This window comes from Phaseolus vulgaris, chromosome 2 (genome assembly GCF_051622355.1).
Source record: "Phaseolus vulgaris cultivar YP4 chromosome 2, ASM5162235v1, whole genome shotgun sequence".
In the NCBI taxonomy this organism is placed as follows: domain Eukaryota; kingdom Viridiplantae; phylum Streptophyta; class Magnoliopsida; order Fabales; family Fabaceae; genus Phaseolus; species Phaseolus vulgaris.
In genome coordinates this window covers 902,636-918,858 of record NC_143499.1, presented here as the reverse complement: position 1 = coordinate 918,858, position 16,223 = coordinate 902,636, and the positions used below count along the sequence as shown (strand labels likewise).

The 16,223-nt window shown below is 30.6% G+C and overlaps 2 protein-coding genes across 2 annotated transcripts; both read right to left on the bottom strand.

Moving 5' to 3' along the window:
* Window positions 1-501: 501 nt before the first annotated feature.
* Window positions 502-1,126, bottom strand: LOC137809996 (uncharacterized). Its single transcript, XM_068611094.2, has one exon. The coding sequence runs from the start codon at window positions 1,041-1,043 to the stop codon at window positions 660-662; it is 384 nt and encodes a 127-aa protein (XP_068467195.2). The 5' UTR covers window positions 1,044-1,126; the 3' UTR covers window positions 502-659.
* Window positions 1,127-5,793: 4,667 nt separating this feature from the next.
* On the bottom strand, window positions 5,794-10,880 carry LOC137809995 (AT-hook motif nuclear-localized protein 8). The gene is made up of 5 exons (XM_068611093.2): window positions 10,113-10,880; window positions 9,968-10,020; window positions 9,688-9,831; window positions 6,559-6,720; window positions 5,794-6,407 (listed from the first exon to the last, which is right to left on the bottom strand). Exons 1-5 carry the CDS (start codon window positions 10,522-10,524, stop codon window positions 6,123-6,125), a joined length of 1,056 nt encoding a protein of 351 aa, XP_068467194.2. The 5' UTR covers window positions 10,525-10,880; the 3' UTR covers window positions 5,794-6,122.
* Window positions 10,881-16,223: the final 5,343 nt, after the last annotated feature.

Genomic DNA, 16,223 nt, shown 5'->3' with positions numbered 1-16,223 from the left:
AACATCTTTGGCAGAGAAATGGTAAAGAAGGATTTAGTTATTCTCAATCCATTTTAGACACTATGATATTTTTTTCTCTGAGTGATGAACACTCACAATACAGTTCTTAAATTCAGAGGAAATGCATCCTTCATCAACACGAGTGCAGAACATACAAAATCATGTAAACAAAACAGGAGAAAAAGCCTTCAGAAGTCAGCAACAAAAATTGAAATACACTAATTAGGCTTAAATTAAACATGTCAGCAAGTTCATGATGTCGATAGACACATTTCAACCAACATAGATCAGAAGCCAGGAAAACTTGGAAGAACACCTACTCCCCCACATCCACGAACCTCTTGTTGTGTGTGGTGAATGAATGTAAATGGAACTTTTTTTGTCCCAAACAGCAGAAATAACAAGGTGGGGTATGGAACAATTAACCATTGAATCCAGTTTTTCAATCAAACCAAACATTTACACTCTAAATCTGGTCTCATTAAAGATGAGCATAAGAAGTGAAATGAAACAGAAGGGAAGATATATATATATATATATATATTAGAAAGTGTGTTTTTTCCGTATCTGAAATTTACAAGAGAGATTAGTGGGTGTGGTGCGATGAAAAACGAAGGTAGTGTGTGATTATAAGATGATGAGTGATTGATTACAAAGATTTACACATCGTGAGTATAGAAGTCAATAATCTCCTTCAAATTGAGCTGGAACAAAGAAGAAGCATCATTGTGCATGAGCCACAACATGTGCTCGAACAAAATGTCATCCACGTCCACAAAGATTACTCTTCTTTGAGAGGACGTGAAATGGAAGTGCTCCTTCTCCGCTGCAGGGTCCTTCTTCGTGGATATATCCATCAAAACGCGAAAGGGGTTCTCTTGCAATATGAAAGGCTCCACCATAAACACCCTCTTCTCTTTTCCCACCACCACCATCACCGTCTTCTCTGATTCTTCCTCCAACCCCTCTTTCGGAAGCACCATGTAACGAGAACCCGTGGAACGACGCCGGATCAATGAAACTGGCATCACCAAACAATCCATGGATGCAACAAAAGCAAGGTACGATGTTCCAGGTCAAAAAGAAAAGAAGAAGAAGAGAGTGGATGATCTCTTGTGGCTCTAGAATCTGCCAACGAGTTTATATAAAACATACAATAATATTAATTGCAGCATATTAAATATTAAATAATAAAGCTTTGGTTTTCTATAATTATTATTATATTAATATTTAGGTGACCACAGAGAAAAGAAAGGGTTACTTTAGATGTATACTTTGGATGATGACTTCTGCAAATGGGAAGTAGCCGTTGGAGAAAGGATCCCTTCGACTGCAAGAGGACAGAGGTACCCTAAGCTCGTCAACAAGCGCGTGCACGCGTGAACTTTTAACTAATTTTCTATTGGATCTGATTTAAAATTTAACCATGTTCTATCACGTACGAGTTGACACTTCTAGTTGTATCACGAGTTGACACTCCTAGTATAAAAAGTGTATTTTGAAAATTTTATATTAATTAAAAATTAAAATATTTTATTATATCTAAGTGGATGTAAAATTTATTTCATAAACTGATTTTAAGGATTGAATTAGTTTAAAGTCCATTTTCTAATAGATTTTTTAATTTTGTAAAGAGGTGGGGGTAGTGGTGGCGCGTGGGTGTAGTTTGGTCTGCCGACTTTGGTGAACAAGTCATGACATTGGATTATTCTCCCAACTGAGATGTTACCATCGGTAGTGGGCGTCTTTTCTTTTGCAGTTGACAACTGTATTTATGATATGTAAACGTTAATATACCCCAAATAATCTAATATAATTATACTCATTTTGTACGGTTTAATCCAAAGTTATAAAACGTTAATTTTAAAATCAGATTTATATATTATCAACGCATAAAAAATTATTCCCTTAGAAATTATTTGTATTAATATTATTGTTCCCATTGTTGAAAAAAATAAAATATTGTGTTGAAGATCATACTTTATAATATGGTATCAGAGTCCTTTCGAGTCTATCTTAGTGAGTGTTTGTTAGACTTATCAGACCATCCGCTATCAGGTCGTTATCGGATCATTCATAATATGTTATCCCTATTATTAAGAAGTGAACTTTAAGTCTAACTCAATCCCATAAAATCAGTTAATGAGATTGAGGTTTGCACCTACTTATATACAATAAAATACTCTAATTTTTAATCGATGTAGGATCTCCAAAATATTGTTCTATTTGGATAGTTGATAGGATACCATTACTCCTATCTAAGGTATGAGATTACTATTAGCATAGCAGAGTAGATTTGAAGTTACAAAGAGACATGAGCAATTTTTGTTACATAATCATGTGCATGCATACTCAGTCGTAATTATTAATTAATGGATGAAAAGGAAGATTTGAAGTGATTTTAGTTGAAGTGGTTAGGAAATTAGGTAAACGCGTTATAGAGTGGAGTTACCATTTAGTTTGTCGGTGATCAAAATTTGGAAATGTCAATTCCGCGTATTATCCTGCATAAATGCATGCTGGATGGGTGTTTCAACTTTGAACCCATCCACACATTACTTTAATTCAAAGAAAAATAAAACAACAGTTTGAAATTTTCAAATAATTGAATAAGTATGTACTATTAGAAAAATTAAGAGAAAAATGTATATATAAATTGTTATTGATTCCATTTTTAAATAATATAAGAATTATATTAATATCAAACAATTCTTTTCATCTAATATAAGAATATAATAAAATAAAAATAATTATTTGGTATTCTCATATATTATCTATACAATAGAATCATCATTATCTTCCCAACAAAATAAAGAAATTATTTTAAATATATTATTTGTTCATCTCTTAGTTTAAATATATTATCAAAGATAACAAAATTTAAATATCTTGTTTTATCTAATATTTTATTAATAATACAAATGATTTAATTATATTTTTATCGGAATCTCGCAAGTTAAGTGTGGTGAATGAACTTCAAACTTTGTTCTTTCATATCCTTTTTTTTTTTTTGAAAAAAAAAATCAACACTTAAAATGAGAAGTTGTTTTTTCAATAAATAATGAAAATAAAAGTTTAAGTTTGAAACATATTCGTATTGTGTTCTAGTCAAAGTCTTTCAAGAAGATTATAATAAAAAGATTTAGAAATTAATAAAATATTCATCCTATTTATATATAGAACAAGAATTATAGTTAGCTGTTTCTTATTTATTAGGATACATATGTCTCTTATGCTTAGTTTTCAAGAATATCATGTTCTTGTATTCTAAGTTATTGAGTGTCACAATCCAAATAAATTGACTTATTAGGAATTCGTGTCAAGTAAGATTTTTTTGTTAACGATTCTAAGAAATTGAGAATATTGAAGTTTGACATAGTGTTGATCCACACATAGGTCCACCTATTTCCTATGAAGGTATATAGTCTCTCATCATTATTCTTTAAGGTAAAAACAACGATTAAGATTTTTTAAAGTACATAAAAAAGTGAAAACAATCGATATGGAGATAAATATAGAAAAAGACATTAGCAATATTTGATGAATTAGATATTGCTAGGATACACATAGGCATCAATACTTAATAAACAAACAAACATGAGTTCATACATTATCTCAAATATATGAATTCAATTTCATATCATTTTCATCATTCATATATGATACATATCATTCAATCACATAACATTAAAAATTCATAACATTCAAGAACCTTTCCAACATCAAAAACAATATTTAATTTCTCAACTATCAAAATCTAATATTTATACATGTTCACACACAAAATAAAATCAAACATTTTTATCAAATAACATCCTTGCAAGAGAAAATAATAATAAATTCGTCTGCGATGTTACAACCGCGGTTGCTTCTGTGTTTTCGCTAGTATAAAAAAAATATAAAATAAAAATATTATAACAGTATAATAAATGAGGATAAATTCGAAAATAATACATGTTGATGTGATTTTCCCTTTACATCTATTTGTTTTGAAGAAAGAAGATATTTACTATTTACATGTATATCATTTAAAATTAAAAAAAAAGTCAAAAGTAATATTAAAATTAAAATATTAAAATATTTTGGTTCTTCCCTCTATTGCATTCGATAATCATTCAATAACTAACTGCAACTGATAAAATAGATATCACCTACCACTCTCAGAAATTGGAGGCAATAAATTACTAATATTCCTGAAAAAACCATTAACAAATATCACCTGAAACTTAAATGGTTAAAAGACTTCATTAAATTGGCCTAATTAATTGTATCAGCTATTCTATAATTTGTACTTTAATTTCCTCTTTAAAGTGATAAGGTATTGACAGATGAATAGGTGTCACCAATTAATTCACTTTAGGACTATATTAATATGCATTCCTCTTTCAAAAATCAAGGGTGAAAGAAAATCGAGTGCTGCCATATATTTGTGAATGTCATTGTAAATAAATTATGTTGTGCACATCTCAAAATTTGTTCATTATTGTTTCTCAAAAAAGTATTTCCCCAAAAACACATTAATATAAAATCATCCAAAAATTTGCTTTTTTTTTCTCCAACAACTTCACACCCTTTATGAAATTTATTAAATATAAGCTGGTCTTTTTGTTGTATCTAAACAAAATTTTAATCTCTTTTCCACTAAATATTTTAAACAAAATCTGATTTTGAATCTAATTTTTATTTTTTATCGTAACTATAATTTGTTTATCCTCTTCAAGCACACAGGCACGCGGATCAAAACTATTTAGAAAGGAAAGAGCTTGTAGGATAAAGGTAGGTAAATTCTCCATGCACCTCTTTATATTATTTTATTTATTTATTTAAGTTTTGTAATGTTTTAATGTTTTTTTTCGTGATCCAAAAATATCTTTTAAGAATACATTTTAAAATTACTAGATCCAGAAATAACTTTAAAATTCTATAATTAAAGAATATTTTAAAAAATATATATATATATTCCAGATTTTACAATTTGACAGTTACATAAATAAAAAATAAAATATACATTTGAAGGACAAAATAGTCTTTTCATCTAACCTATGGGAGTGCCCAGAGAAACTACGGAGGTGCAGGAAGAAACAACCTAAAGGTAACAGAACTCATATTGGGCCGTTTCTTCCTCCAATCTTCCTAAGTAGCACCCCCATAATTTAAAAATATATATATAACACTCATTTTTTTTTCGTGTTAATTTCATATTAGACTTTTCCAAAATGTTAAATGAATCTTTCCTGATGTCTGATCAGAACAGTAATTATGTTTTTGATTAATACATTGTTATAAAATTGATTTCAACTCCCCCAAAAAGAGGTGTCATTGTCATGAATTTGATCTCGATTTTTTTTTTAATTCTAAAAGACTTCATCCGGAATTTATTTTTAATCGAAAAGAGTTGTGATCCAGAAGACTTTGAGCTGCAGTATTCAGTATTGCAATCATATTCATCGACAGCATCAATATACGAGATGTAGTTCATCCAACTAGTAAAACTCACAACAAAACAGTCACACCCTTTAGAACATGAAAAATAATATTTATAGATCAACTCTTTCAAACTAAAAAATAATTCAGATGAAGTCTTTCAAAACTAAAAAGTATATTTTCATATCAACTCTTCCGAAATAAAAAAAAATCCAGATCCACTCTTCCAGAATCTATGACAAAAATGCACTTTTCCCTAAAAGTTTAATCTAGAGTTGTCGACCTTATAATTATAAATTGTATTATGCATACCACAATTTTCCTCTCCAATCATCAGATCCCAAAGTCTAATTGGGAAACTAACACGCAAAAGACAAGGACACTGGCCTTTTCTTAAATTATGGGGGTGCAGAGAGAAACAACCCGCATATAATATATCTAATGAACACACAGACCCAACTCTGTAACAAGCTCAAATAATTAAGAACTATCATGGCTAACACTTTCAAATATGATAAAAATCCTAATCAGCAGAAAAATGAAGATAAATAGATTTAGACCTTAAGATAGACTCCCCTAAAATCAGTCCCAGAACCAATAATGCATGTTAGATTTTGGAATTTGACCTCTAGCCACTACTATGAAGAATCATTATGGCAATGTCCTGCTTCTGCAGTGTTGAAACTAAAATGGAGTCATCACTGCTGAGTATGGCCAGTCCACAGTTGATGATGGTACATCGGCAGGTTATGAATAGGCTGACTGGTATTATTAAAGAGTCCCGGGACTCCCGGGCCTTTAATAAAATTACTATTCTCGTTATCCTCAGATGACTCTGTTGAAGGCCCTTGAGAAGTAGGAGTGGTTGGAGTCGTAGGAGCACCAAAAGTTAACAATTGAGATGATGGCGTCGTAGAACGTCCAGATTTCAGGTTACTTGAGCTAGACTTTTTTCCATCTGCAATAAAGCTACCCACAACTACCTGTTGATATGCATCGAAGTTAGATCCATCCTTTTGTAGAAAAAGACTCCAATAGCCAAGAACCCATCTACACAATGTTCTCTATAAATGCTCCAATATAGGTCTATTGTTTACAATTTGACATAAATTTCTCAACATTTGAGAGTGATACCTGCACTGCCGACGCTGCAGTAAGAGCCCCAGCAACTTCGCCACCCAATACTCGTCCATCAGGACCTGCCAAACTCACATTCAAGGAACGTATTCCGTTATGACCACTATTATTTTCAGATTGTTGAGTAAAACCTGAAAGTGATATGATCTCAAATTCACCCTGTAATGAAAAAGACATCAAATGGTGTGAATTAAACTTTAAACACAAACCAACAATGTAAAAATAATAACATTGACAATGAAATTATGTAAAATTAAACATAAGGAGAACTAAAGATGCAGATAAATTTGCTTCATTCCCAGAAAAAAAATATTATTATCTGTTTAAACCCCATTAATAAATTAAATCACTATATAGTATACCTTTACTAATGAGGACAGTGCATGGAAGTGAGGAAGTAGCCTTCAATAAATGCGAATAAAAGAAAATGTGCACAAGATATGTTTTATAACATCAAGACAATTAAAAGAGATATTTTACTAAGGGTACTTGTGGCCCTAATTAAAAAAGACAACAAATAATGGTAAATAACAAATCAGAAGAAATGTTTAAATATAAAATATTAAAGATTGCTAGAAACATGTTTCTCATTTCATAGGAAAGGCACGAAGTCTGAAAACTTTTGTACATAGTTAATATAAATTTATATAAACTGAGCTCAAAAATTATTCACATTGTCATTTTGAACATGGTAATTATGTTATACAGAACTTTACGTAATTGTTCAGTAAAAGATATGATGCGTCAAAGCTTTATTAGGTTAAAGTCATAAACTAATGCAAAATGTCGGCTCTTCTTTGGTGTCCCAAAGTAGAATTTGGTTTGAGGAAGGCCAATAACACCTACAAGGACTAGGAAATTATGGAGCATCTAAATATAAATAAATAGTAATTCTTATAACCAACCAACAGATCAGGACTGAAGACCAGACTCCATAAATGTACTTAACCCATCTTCACCATCCCCTAAATTAATCCAATTCCAACTGTTACCTTGGCCCAACACATATTTTACTAGATAAAACCCATATTTCCCAGAACCAAACTCCACATAGAAGATTTCCAGCTAATTTCCTGCCTGCAGCTTCTAGTAATCAGATGGCATACATAGCTATATATTTCCTGTTCTTTTAATACCTAAAAGATTATACTATTCTACAAGATGAATACAGATCAAATTTAATTCATCTGCATTGCCTGTTAAACAATACAACAGATGGATCATTTGGTTCCAATAGATTCAACAGTAGAAACAGAATCCCTATAGAGCTATAGCATGTTTTAAACCATTCAGTTCCATAAAAAACAATAGAAATATAATTTTCAAGGCACGTTTTTTCAGATCAAATTAGGTATTTTAAAATAAAAAGGAAACCATTAAAGAAGGTACTCCCTTCACAAAACAGATAACCTCCTCCAATTGTGTTATTATGGCTTTATATATGTTCATTCACACAGTTGAATCAGGATTATCTGAAGGAATTTAAGTGAACCTAACTGAGTAAACAAAATTCAGCTGATATTTCTTTCCATAACAATTCTTAGAGTAAATCTACCGAAATAGTTCCACTGATAGATTCAAAATTGTACAATCCCCCAAAAATATAGCACATGAAATTAAAGGGGAAAATGGAATTAAATTAGGGATACGAGAATAAAAAGGAAAGAAAGGAAAAATGTGGAATCCCAAGTAAGTGTTTCCGATAGATTGTGTTTAAAACCTAGATCATACTCTGTTTTCAAATATCGAAATTTTAATTAAGCACATGAACAGGAAGATAATAGGTGTGTGTATTTCTTCAAATTCTGCTTGACAAAGTACAGTTAATATGAAATTAAAGGGGAAAATGAAATTAAATTAGGGATACGAAAATAAAAAGGAAAGAAAGGGAAAATGTGGAATCCCAAGTAAATGTTTCCGATAGATTTTGTGTTCAAAACCTAGATCATACTCTGTTTTCAAAAATCGAAATTTTAATTAAGCACATGAACAGGAAGATAATAGGTGTGTGTATTTCTTCAAATTCTGCTTGACAAAGTACAGTTAATATGAAATTAAAGGGGAAAATGAAATTAAATTAGGGATACGAAAATAAAAAGGAAAGAAAGGGAAAATGTGGAATCCCAAGTAAATGTTTCCGATAGATTTTGTGTTCAAAACCTAGATCATACTCTGTTTTCAAAAATCGAAATTTTAATTAAGCACATGAACAGGAAGATAATAGGTGTGTGTATTTCTTCAAATTCTGCTTGACAAAGTACAGTTAATTTAAAAAGGAAAGAAAGGGAAAATGTGGAATCCCAAGTAAATGTTTCCGATAGATTTTGTGTTTAAAACCTAGATCATACTCTGTTTTCAAATATTGAAATTTTAATTAAGCACATGGACAGGAAGATAATAGGTGTGTGTATTTCTTCAAATTCTGCTTAACAAAGTACAGTTAATATGAAATTAAAGGGAAAATGAAATTAAATTAGGGATACGAGAATAAAAAGGAAAAAAAGAGAAAATGTGGAATCCCAAGTAAATGTTTCCGATAGATTTTGTGTTTAAAACGTAGATCATACTCTGTTTTCAAATATTGAAATTTTAATTAAGCACATGGACAGGAAGATAATAGGTGTGTGTATTTCTTCAAATTCTGCTTGACAAAGTACAGTTAATATGCAATTAAAGGGAAAATGAAATTAAATTAGGGATACGAGAATAAAAAGGAAAGAAAGGGAAAATGTGGAATCCCAAGTAAATGTTTCCGATAGATTTTGTTTTTAAAACGTAGATCATACTCTGTTTTCAAATATCGAAATTTTAATTAAGCACATGGACAGGAAGATAATAGGTGTGTGTATTTCTTCAAATTCTGCTTGACAAAGTACAGTTAATATGCACACAAGCACACCAAACAGATATATAGTACTTGAGATCATTGTCAATCAATATAGAATAACAAAACTTTTAAACAGTTGACATGGTTTTGGGGCTGACTGAAACTGCATCACAACCACAATTGTGGCCCCATTTGCCAGAACTTCCACAACCAAGGATCGCAACCATAATTGAAAACCTTACAAACAGTTGAAAATGGGTGTTTAAAGGATTGCAATGGTAAAGGAATGTAAAAGATACCTCATATGACACATCAGGGCCAGACAGGGTGGAGGCAGAGGGCGGCTGTCGAATGGTGACATTGCGGATAGGACCAATCGCAGAAAGAATGCAAACTGTTCGTGGTCCTTGCTCACAGAAGGCCATAATTTTTGCAGCAATGTCCTGCAAACAGAGAGACATAGAAGTAACCACTGAGAATAGTTTGCAACAAAAGTAGTAACCAACAACACCCTACATGTCCCGTTATTATCATTATCATTGTGATTGTGACAAGCGAGTGAGCGATCCTAGTATATACCTCGCCAGCTTCGGCTGATATAACATGGGGCGTGAAACCAGTTCCAGAGATTCCTGAACAACAGAGAGAAGAAAAAATACACGATCAAAACACGTGAAAGGAAAGGGATGAAATGAAACAGCGAAAAGGATAGAAAAAGAGATACCAAGGGCGTCCATCTGTTTCTTGCCGGAACCAGGGGGGCGTCCGCGGTGCTTCTTGGCTGGAGGTTCGGCAGAAGAAGCGGCGGCGTGGTTGGGGACAAGGCCCAACGCAATGTTGCCATCTGGCGAGTACTTTCTGGGCCGGCCCCTCTTCTTCTTCGAGGACTCCGAAGAACCCACTCCAAGCGCGCACGGCTTCAGCGCAGCCTCGCACGTGTTGTTGTTGTTGATGTCGTTGAGAGGCTCGGGAGGAGGTGGTGGAGGCGGAGGAGGAGGGTTGTGGTTGTGGTGGTGGTGGTTGGTGTTGATGAAAGGGAATCGGGCGGTGGCAGGGGCCAACATGGAAGGGTAGGAGGTGGGTCCCACCATCATGTTTGGCAATTGCGGTTGCTGGTGCGGTTCCCGAGAATCCATGGCGGGTGTACGGAGAGCGAAAGGCGAAAGCAAAATGCGGATCGCAGAGCGGTGGTGGGTTCGGAATGCGTGCGGAGAGAACGGGTATTGGATTTGATCGAGGAAGAACGCAGTGATTGAAGAAGGAGGTGCGTGCGCGAGTGCAGGAAGGGAAGAGAGAGAAGAAGGAGGAAAAGAAGAAAAGAGAAATTGGAAGGGGGAAGGGTATATATAAGAAAGAGAATGAAAGAGGGCAGAGATGGAATACCCGATGTGGGCTTTGGGCTGATAGTATTAATTTAGGGTTTTACTTTTAGATTTGGTTTTCATTCCCTCCCTTTTCCCAATTTATTATTCACACTTTCCTCACACTTTCAAGATTTCTATTTGGATATGATCTGATAGTTACCCATTTGCCGCTTCCTGTCAATTTCTTTCTTCCCTTTCTACCCCTAACCCTCTTTCATTCTCCCCACTTCTTATTTTATCCTCACTTTATTTTCTGTCAAAAACTTTTTTACCATAACTATATTTTATTTTAAATACTCAAAAGGTAGTAGATAATTATAATATATTAAAATTCTTTTCTGTTCATTTAATAATCATCTTCATTATTATTTAATTAATCATCTTCATAAATGTTATTAGGTGTTTTACTACTTCTAAAAATGCAATCCTCACTTTATATTAATTACAGACAATACAGATATAGCAAGTTCATCATGAAAAATTACTCCATACTTAGTGCACAACTTGCACTGTGTATGGATTATTATCATACCCATTTTATAACAGTAGGTTATAAAATGTGTTTGAAAACTGTATTATTATACAAAGTAATAATAATATTTTTTATTATTATACAAGTTTAACGCATGGAAAATATCTAATATATAATATTTTTTACTCATAATATGAGACCTATTATATAATTATTTCTATAAGGGTAAATATAAGAGTATATCTCACACTTAAATAAAATAAAATAAAAAATCTATTGTCAAGTTACACGAATTTTAAAAAAAAACTTTAAAAGTTTGGGATCTATTAATAGAACATATTTCAAACAACTTAGATGTTATCGGCATGAACTAGTATGCATCGAGTTTTACATTGATTATGATATCAAAGTAAAACATCAACTTAGATATTCTTGACACATGTTTTCCAAATGAACTAACATGCACTCGACTTTACATCAACAACAATGTTTAAACAAAACATCAATCTAGATATGACATCGGCCTGAATGTTCTCAACACGAACCAGCATGCACTCGACTTTACATCGACAACGATGTCAAAGCAAAACATCAACCTAATTGTTATCGACATGAATCAACATGTATTAGAGGAAGATCACATCAATTATTACATTATTTATATCAAAACCAATGTAAAGTGAAATGTTTGAGATACCTATCACATTAATTATAAAGGGAACAAATATAATATATACAAAAGTAATATAGTCTAATACAAACACAACTAATGTATTATGCTTTTATATTATATTCTTCCTCACCTTTTCGTTACATGTGTCCCTTTTTACTTTATGTTTTTTTGTTTCGTCTTATAACTGATGTAATACGTTATGTCGTCGTCGTTTGCTCTATGTTGATATCATTCACTCTTCGTCATTGTTTGTTATTCATCATCGTTCGCGAACAATCATCATTTGTACATTGGTCCCTCATTCTTTCACAAAGTTATTGTTGTAGGATACCATCACACTTCGTAATTGCAGTGAGATCATGCCTAGCGTGTCATTCAATCCTAAAATCCCATAGAGAGGGCACCACCATTATGTCCCGTAATCTCACTATATACGAAGATGTCAATGCTACAATGTAAATTTTTTTTATATATATTTTAAGAAATTTTAAATTTAATATTAATAATAAAATTAAAATTATTATTTGAAAAAAATGAATTTATATTAAAATTTAAGATGAAATTAAAATTTATGTTTTAGATGATAGTAGAACATTAATTAAATTAATGTTAGTAAAAAATTTGTAATTATTTTTAATTACATTAATATGTAAAACAGGATTTAAATTTTAATGGAATACAAACTAGAATTAAAAGTTTAAATGAAATATGAATATAATTTAATTGATATTTGTTGTAATTTTATATTATTAATTGTTACGATTTAATACTAACTTTAATTTGAATTACGTTTATTACTTAGATATTGTTATTTCACATTGTTACTTTAGTTTTTATTAAGAGTTATGATTTGTTTAGTTATGCTTTTACATTGAAATGTCCGTGTGCTTTAATTAAATAAATTTTGATATTCATTATGCTAAATCAACATTGAAACATATATAGCATATTGTGTAAAGTATATTTACAATTATAAGTTGAGAAAAACACAAAATCAACAAATTTTAATAAAAACTACAACATATTACATTCGTTAGGATTCAACTAATATAATATGTTACAATTTTTTATTTATTTTCGCACAAAGTGAATATATTACATTGATTTAAGATCCCAACTAATTTAAATTGTCTCATTGACTATTTCTAATTCATTTATTTTATATTAGATATTACTTCGGTTAATTCTAATTCATTTTACATCGAATATTACATCCGTTAGTATATATAACCGTTGTATTTTATTTTATGTATATCTTACATTAGTTAGAAATCAGTGTAAAACACATGTCACTTTCCTTCTATATCGATAGAATCTACATCAAAATTTTAACCAATATAAAACTAAAAAATAATTTATATATAATATTTATTTAACAACAATTTTTATTGTGGGTTGTTTAATTAATTTGTAAATTAAACACACTATAAAATATTTTTAATGATGATTGAATTTTTTTATAACCATAACTATTAAAAAAGTTACTATAGTTTTTGTCGTTATTTATTTATTTTAATTTTGTGATTGAGAACATCATAATTATTTTTTCATTCACACATAAATTGAGTATAGTATAAACTTTATTAATAGTATTTTATTCGAATTTTATTTTTAATATATTATAAATAAAACAAACAGAGAAGATAAATTAAAATATATTATAAATTTAACGCCTTATTTTTCGATAATATCAGTGTGTATATATATATATATTAAAATTTTAATTATTTGATGTACATATATTTTTCTAAAATTACCTGGAAGTATATAACCAAGACTTCTACGTAATTAACTTTCCTACTACATCTTTATTTGACTTATTTTCTTAATATATCATAAATAATCACATTGTAACCTTTTTTGCAAATACGTTTACTTATTTTTCAATATCTCCTATATCATTACTACTAGCTATTCTATAAGATCATTAAAATTTTATTTTTCAATATATCATTAACATAATTTTTTTATAATTAAATATTTACTAGTAATAACTTATTTTTTAGTACAAACTCACAAACACAACAACTTTCGCTGGTTACGTATAAATAAATAAAAAATATCAATAATTATTTATTAACAATATTAATTTGTCAGGATAAAAAAGATAGCGTTGGAGTAATTTAAAAAAATTCGAGACTAAACTCAAAATTTTAATAATAAAGAAATTAAATTAAACAAACAAATAATAAAAGAATTAAATTAATGATTTAGTTAAATTTTCACGAAATAAACATTTTTTTATGCCAACTACATAGATTTTTCACGCGAAACAGTAGAATTGAAGCACGTTTATAGCATGATTGTATTTTTTTTAGAATTAAATAAAAGATATCAGTTCCCTAACAAACTCACGGGAGATGCACGTGCTGTAAAAGAACATTGCTGAACACGGTTGAAGTGTTGCCTTGCTGCTGGTCCTAGTCTCAGATCTTCTCCGTTAATTCCTCTTCTTCGAAAGCTTTTCGTCGGAGAATTTGGAAGCTGATACGCCGGATCGGAGATGTTGGTGGCTGCTTCCGCCATATACTTCTTGAACCTCCGCGGCGACGTTCTCATCAATCACCTCTACTGGGACGATGTTGGATAATATTTATTTCCTTTCGCTTTCTTTCTCGTTAGGATACACTTGAAATGGAAAAGGAAAGTTTTGATGAACCTAATTGCAAATAAAAAAGAGATAATGAAATTTGAGGTTTACACCCACTTATACACAATAAAAGACTCTAATCTCTAGTTGATGTGAATTTCGAACACCACGAATTAAAATCAAAGCGAATCATTTCTCTTGTTTGTGCATTCAAACTTAATATGACTCGTGAGGGAGATTGGTGACTGCTCTTTCTTTTACATGAAGATCAACCATGTTTACATCAAGATCAACAATGTTTACATCGTGATTGTTGTCAGCGTAGTGCGCTTTCAAGTTTGTTGTTGAGATATGTAACTTATTTTATAGTTAAAAGTATGATTCACGACGTGGGCCTTTTTCGTTACATCCTTCCTCAACTTTGAGATGAAGGCTTTGCTGTCTTTGTTGCTCGTACATTGATTTATGTCTTCCAATCTAGATATTTGATCATAATTAACTTATCAATAAATAAATAATCAATATCAATCAATAAATCAATAAACAATACAAATTCTAACCACTTCAAAGACAAATTTTTTGACACGTGTCAATCAAAGAAAATTTTGAAAAAAATATATCAAAAAGTTAATATCCAAAATAGCAAACAACAATCAATGAAGTATCGACACGTGGGTCATTTCTATGAAGACACGTGACACTTATTAAAGGTCCAATTTTACTCACTCTCCAAAATCCTAATGCCTCTCAAACACTCTCTCCAACACTCTTGCTTCTCTTCTCTTATGTACTCACTTTCCAAAATCCTAATTCCTCATTCACAAATTCGGCAACTGCACATTCTGAGAAGAGAAGAACCACCACTACACATTTGTTTTTCTGATAGTTCTTATTTAACGCCTATTTCTTGAATTTTGAAATTGCATAAACGATGGATTTTCATTATATATAGGTTGTTCTTCATTGAGTCATTTATTGTTTTGATTTCGCTTTTCTTCTTTCCATTTTCCTTGGACCAAATAATTTTTGATACCTTAATCTCATTTTATTATTCTATTTGTTCCATTTTTGTCAGTTATTCCATCTATATTGTGAAATGTTCATTGCATTTTTTTGTTTTCTGCATTTTGTTTTTCACTATTTTTTGGGATTAAGTGTTTATCCTTCGTTTGAGATGCATCTATATATATAATTTTTGTTCATATTGTTTGCTCCATTTTTCTCAATTTTTCCATTTATATTGTGAAATCTTCATCTCATTTATTTATTGATTTAATTTAATGGAGCAATTAAGGTTTCAATTATGTTTTTGCTGAAGATTTTGCATAAGAATCACATAGCACCTAAAGAAGGTAATTCCATGTTCAATTTTGTTTACATTTATATGATTTTTGTTTAGATTGTTAGCTCCATTTTTCTCAGTTTTTTCATTTGTATTGTGAAATATTCATCTCATTTTTTATTTTTTTTTGCGGTTTTTTAATGTTTTTTTGTTAAGTTTTGTTTGCATTTATATAATTTATGTTCAGATTGTTAGCTCAATTTTTATCCGTTTTTTCATCTGTATTGTGAAATCTTCATCTCATTTTTTTGGTTTTGCATTTTTTTAATGTTTTTTTATCCGTTTTGTTTACATTTATATCAAAACGGTTCAGATTGTTAAAGCCATTTCTATCAATTTTTTCATTTGTATTGTGAAATTTTCATCTCATTTTTTCGTTTGTATTGTGATCTCT

Coding starts and splice junctions, on each gene's coding strand:
- LOC137809996 (XM_068611094.2), bottom strand. CDS start 1,043: ATGGATTGTTTGGTGATGCCAGTTTCATTGATCCGGCGTCGTTCCACG.
- LOC137809995 (XM_068611093.2), bottom strand. CDS start 10,524: ATGGATTCTCGGGAACCGCACCAGCAACCGCAATTGCCAAACATGATG. Junction 10,021..10,112: donor GAAACAGATGGACGCCCTTG/GTATCTCTTTTT, acceptor TCTGTTGTTCAG/GAATCTCTGGAACTGGTTTC. Junction 9,832..9,967: donor TATCAGCCGAAGCTGGCGAG/GTATATACTAGG, acceptor CTCTGTTTGCAG/GACATTGCTGCAAAAATTAT.